Below are 6,000 nucleotides of genomic sequence, written 5' to 3' on the forward strand. Positions count from 1 at the left end.
CAGATTTGTTGAAGCAGAGTTTCAACAGGCTATATCTGAGTTACAGGACAAAACACTGGTAGTCATCAGGTCCTTGAATGACTGCCTCCCCACTCCAAACTACAACATTCATAATAACTGATATGCAACATAGCTCTTCTACATGGGACAGATAACATGATTGACATTCATATGCTGTGCTGGCATATTATTTTATGAGCACCACAACTTTTACTGCAGCTAACTGAAGTAAGGATTTGTTGAGATAAGGACTTGTGGACTATTGACATAATGAGGCATCACCTTAATCAGCATTTTCTCATTTTTGTTTTCCGAATGTTATCATCAATAACTAACTTTGAGGCTAACATGGCTTGTTTACAGTACAGGCAGCTTCATTGTTTGCATTGTATCCAGACTTACAAACTTTATTATAGGAAGTGATTTAATCCTTGTTTAACTATATTAAAATTTTAAATGAAAATCTCATTTATTACACTAAATACACAAGCACTTATAAACATGTCAAATATGTAATGTATAACGATATATATTAATTTAAGGTACCTTGTCATTTCTTCTTCTAGACTCCCAGTAGGTAGGCTTTTGGAATTATTAGCTTCATGATTATATGTCCTACCTAAGTAGAAGGAAGAAAAAATGGTTTAAATCAAATAAAGACAATATTAAGGAGAAATTAAGAATTCAATACCTCCAGCCACAAGATTATAAAGATTTTAAAAACTGTATAAATTATTAAATGGCATCATTTGTTTATACCAAGATAACAGTTGCCTGATAAGATTCCTTGTGGCTATTCCTGCAATTCTGTTCTTAATAAAAATATATATCTTTTTTTTTTTAGTAAGATTTTGAATGACATGCACATCATGATTTGGAAAAAAATATGTAGGATATAATATTCAAAGGAAGATAGAAAACTGAAGAAGTGCCTCCTTTTGTTATCAATTTGGTTTGTGATTCTAGTCCTTCTTTGCTCTAGAATCTAGATAGACCTCATTTATTGATTACTTCATGCAGTAACTATGTCAAGTTATGATGCAGCTGAAAAAATGACTTTGTGACCAACTCTGCAATCTCTGTCTCTGTCTGTCATGTATTCACCATTCCAAACAGTATACATTTGTCCTGTGCCTGACCATTTTCCTTTTCTCCTTCAAAGAGTAGAGAGATTGGGAAGGAAGAGTTTACATGAGAGTAAACATTCCCCATTGTGTGCCTGCTTACTCTCTTGTAATTCCGTTCTCTCCCATCCATGTAAATAAACAGTAATTCCCCTCATTCCTAACTATCCCAGCATTCCAAAGGATGAGGAAGTGGGGGAAAGCAAAGCACAACTCATTTACGTGTTTTCTCATTTAGTAACTGTTTTGATTCAAATGAAGTTGTCTGTCTCAATGGTAGTTGCTAAATGAGGATTATCTGTAGCCATGTTATCCTAGAGAAAATAGGAATATTACAGCGATCTCTTGTATGCACAGTTCTCTGTGGATCGCAGGAAATAATAAAGCCCAGAAAAGTTCTGTTGGAGAATATTTAGGACTTTCTGTTTGGGGTTAGTTTTGTTAAAATGTTGTTAGATCTAAGATTGTGGGACAATCTAAGGCTTAGGACTTTATGTATCCCTTAGAATCAGCTCTGACTACATGTGTCCTACATAGATAGTATGATTTTTTGCCATTGGTGACAGAAAATATTAAAAAGATAGTGTAAATTCTAAAATAGATTTATCCTTTATAATACAAAGGAAAATGCTAACCTGTAGCAACAAATAAGAAATAAGAAAAGTCCTCCAGATTATCCACAAAACGTTAACTTCTGTCCTTAAATGTATATATTTATTTTAAATGAATATTGTTATTTGAAAGTGCTGGTCTTTTTTACTGTACCATTAAATGAGCCTGCATATGATTTTCAGTAGTTCACATAGCTATGTTTTTTTTATTTTGGTCCCATCTATTTTTAGAATATGACCTTGTACAAAAGGATTCCAAAGTTTAATTTGGCATAGGCTGGTTTCCTATGTTTCTATCACTGCTTACAAGCTCCAAAGATTATTCTTTACAGTCAATCTAGTTTTGGTTCTAATGATACTAATTAGTATGTAACATTTATTATTGGTGCTAGATATATTGTTCTATATTTATTGTGTTTATCATGTACATTTGTCTAAGGTTCTTCTCTTACAGAATCAGTTGGAAGGGGCCTTGGAGGTCTTGTAGTCCAACCCCCTGCCCAAGTAGAAGACCTTATACCGTTCTGGAAAGCCATTTGTCAGCAATTTAAGAATAGAATGCTCTTGTTTGTAAATCCTGCTCTAGCCAATGCCAGTAGTCAAGAGCCTAAAAAATGTTTGGCAGTTTTCTTAGAGATCCACTGTAATAGATGCATGCTTCAATTCTCTCTGTCTTGGCATTCTTTTCATGACATTATTGACTCCTCTTACCTAGAGGAAGAGTTCCAGATCCAACAAAGGTATTTGTCATACGTCCAAAAACAATCATCATAACTGGAAGGGAAGCCCCTTGAAGGGCTGCAAAAATAGTGCCCACTATCATTAATAATTTATCCAGGGAATCGGAGTAACGAAACTGTAAAGCAAATTATCCAGAAGGCAAAAAAATTGTCCACTTATTGATAACTGTCATACAACTAGAACACATACATCTATGAGATAATTCCACAACTAACAAGCAACATTCATTGACTTTTTATTTTGTTATATTCTTGCATTACATTAGGCAAACATAATATAATATGGTTTATATTAATACTTTAAAACAGTGCCCCCCGACCATTTGGTCACCAGGGTTCAGGGTCACCATGAAAAAAGGTTTTCTGTGGACCAGAGGGGACATGGTTTCGCAAGCTGCCTGCATCCGGAGAATGGGGCTTTGCTCAATTGCGTGGCCCAGTTTTCCGGTGCTAGTCCACGGACTGGGAGCTGGGGACCACTGCTTTAAAACAATGTTATATGATACCTTATTTAAAAAATAGCTTGAATATAAATTAACAAATTTCACATAATATTCACAGAATGAATGTTCTTATTTAGTTTTATTGAATACACACACACACACACACGCACACACACATTTAAAAAGTTTTGCTATTTTAATTTTAAATTTTAAAACAGAATCAGTCTCATGTAGTGGTTAAAATATCAGGTTAGAAATATAAGGCTGAGAGTTTTAATCCTGTTTAAAGAACAAAGCCAGCAGGGTTATCTTGGGTAAATCAGTGCTAAGAAAAAGGCAATGGCAAAAAACTTCTGAAATCTTGCCAAGAAAATTGCATGAATTAATCCAGCAGTCAGTAGAAATCAACATTGACTCCAGGGCGTCAAAATAAAAGACAATAAAACAACCAAATTTTAAAACTTACCACTGCAAATAGGCTGACCATATTAATTTTTTCCTTGGTTTTTTTCTTTTCCCTATAAAATAATATATAGTCAAATTTCATTTTTTTCTATAAAGAAACATATTTACACAATTAAAATAATAAACAAGAAACATAATTTGTACTTCTCATACTTTAAGTATCTCTGAAAATGAAAGTGCTAATGATCCTAACTGGGATGCTTTAAAATCTGTACTATTCCATAATGTTAATTTAGTATGACAAAAAGAATCAAAATCCATTTTTTCCAGAAATAGCATACTATAGTACTTGAAACAATGTAACAGTGTGAGGAGCTATGTTTAATATGTTTTATTTTGAACCACTGTTGGTTTCTCATAATTCATTTTAATATTAGTTACTATTATATGATGCTATTTTATTGTTTATTTTTGAATTTTTTCTTTGGTTCTGGATTCTCTGTTAATTGACTTAAATCAGAATAGATTCAAATAAATAAACAATTACTTAGTAGTACATTATATAACTGATATATGTATTTTATTAATTTATTTTATTTATTTGTTGTCCATCTCACCACAGGGTGAGTTAAGTATTCTTATCCCATGTAATATTTCTCAAATAATTACATCAAATATGAATGTTATATTTTAAGATTTCATTCAATATTGATACATGAGAACGTTGAAACCTGATCCTTTTCAATTTAATTTGTTTTTTTCATTTTGGGGAAATAAAACCTAGTTAAAACTCACTGAAATCAATGAGTCCTCAAATAATTATAATTCCCTAAACCTGAAACAGATTCACAAACACTGTCAAGCAGGAAAAAAACATTTAAGTTTTCCTATTATTTTGATAACTGAGTTTTCTCACTGTGCCATAATATGTTTTGCTTGGTTTTGTGCTGAGTGAATACAGCCATTATGATTTATAATCTAATTGCCTGGCATTATATGTTTACTAAATCATTTTAAATTTTGAGCCAGCTAGGATTTAAATGAACTACTGTTTATCAACTGAATATAACAATATAACGATCCTGGAGTGTATACTAAAGTTGACAATTTATTAAGACCAAAGTTCTTATTTCCAGGAAAATAAACTCTAATGCAACTCGGGAGTATTTTGTCCTAGCCCAGAGGGATATGATAGGAAAAATAAAGCTGCTGAATCTATGCCTATCTACAAATTGGGTCAATAGGGAGGAGGGACTGAAAGTGGCGAAGTCTGAAATGTTTGTCCCACTGAATATTCTTGGCTAACAAAAACAAACATGAACACAATATAAATAGCCAGCTATATTTGTACACTTGCACCAGTTTGTCAGAAGTTGATGTTGATGCAGAACGTAAGTAACACAGGGTTTTCTTAAATGATATTTCAATTTTGAAAAAAATAATTCTCTTGTTGAAAATCTATAGTTTTCAACAAAACTTTTGAAAAATGTAATGGAAAAAAATAAACACTGCAAGATTGAAATAGAGAAAAAATAAACAAAGTCACTGTACTAAAATGAAAGCTCAGTAAAGCCATAGAGGATCCCTCTAAGGTATACTAAGAAATTCACAACACTGAATATTAACGTATATAGAGAATATAGAGTCACGTCTATATGGGCAGCAAACAAATTTAATAATAATAAATAAAATATTAGTGTTAGGCTATATTCCATGATGTGACAACAAATTTGATGAATATAGAAGTTAGCTCTGAAAAGGGGTATATTTTGAATAGATGTTTGGCCTCTAATAGGGAAAGAATTGTATGGCATAAAGCAGATAAATGCATCAACTGAAAATGCAAAAAAGCAGCCAACTAAAATTGAAAAACCTACTTTTGGCTTCCAGAAGCATCTTCAGAAACAATATTCTCATCATTAACATTTCCATTAATATGTTTCTTTCCTTCCTTTTCAGAAACCATTTCTACCTGTATAAAAAATAAATTTCTCAGGAAATTAAATGATAAATCAAATTATTCTGTAAAGGAATATGCTGCCACTAAACTAAGAACAGAAACATGAACAATTTTTAGAATTTTTTTAAACAATGGAATTACAATGGAAATAATATTAAAAACCATTATTGAGTAATTTGGTTGATTAAATAAAGCATTATATTGGATGCTTTTGCTCCATGCATTTATACATTTTCTGTGCTTGGAACAATCCTGGGAGATCAGAATGTTGGATATTGTACCCGAATTTATAATATTAGCAGATAAGTGGGTGTTCTTTAGTTTAGTGGACAGTAGTTTACACAGAGGAAAAATGTGATGCACAAAATAACATAAATAAAATTTAAAAGATACCAATAATAGCAAAGATGGAAAATTGTTTACAATTTTATAATTCATAATTTCCAGCTATCATAAAAGTTGACATTGACATTGCTAATAGCTCATTTTATTAACAAAATGAACATCATCTGCCTAAACATGACAGAAGTATGATTCTTGGCTTCTGAAAGTTCAGCTGGGTAGAGAACGTCAGAGTCCCCTTAGGACAGCAGTTTACTTAGATAACTTATCTTTCCCCCCTCTTTTTAAACATAGTAGTTAAGTGCCTAGTCTATAATAATTCAGTGAAAAAGATAAAAACACAGACTTACTATTTTGGATTTTGCCGATTGCCTT

The 6,000-nt window shown here is 32.0% G+C and overlaps 1 protein-coding gene across 1 annotated transcript in view; it reads right to left on the reverse strand.

Moving 5' to 3' along the window:
• ABCB1 (ATP binding cassette subfamily B member 1) overlaps window positions 1-5,289 on the reverse strand; it is a 55,296-nt gene extending 50,007 nt beyond the window's left edge. Inside the window, exons 1-4 of the mRNA XM_058181999.1 lie at window positions 5,201-5,289; window positions 3,385-3,436; window positions 2,447-2,591; window positions 547-619 (exon numbers count right to left, since the gene is read on the reverse strand). Coding sequence (XP_058037982.1) covers window positions 547-619; window positions 2,447-2,591; window positions 3,385-3,436; window positions 5,201-5,289 — 359 coding nt within the window. The remainder of the gene's footprint in view (window positions 1-546; window positions 620-2,446; window positions 2,592-3,384; window positions 3,437-5,200) is intronic.
• Window positions 5,290-6,000: the final 711 nt, after the last annotated feature.

Source organism: Ahaetulla prasina, chromosome 4 (genome assembly GCF_028640845.1).
Source record: "Ahaetulla prasina isolate Xishuangbanna chromosome 4, ASM2864084v1, whole genome shotgun sequence".
Lineage (NCBI taxonomy): Eukaryota > Metazoa > Chordata > Lepidosauria > Squamata > Colubridae > Ahaetulla > Ahaetulla prasina.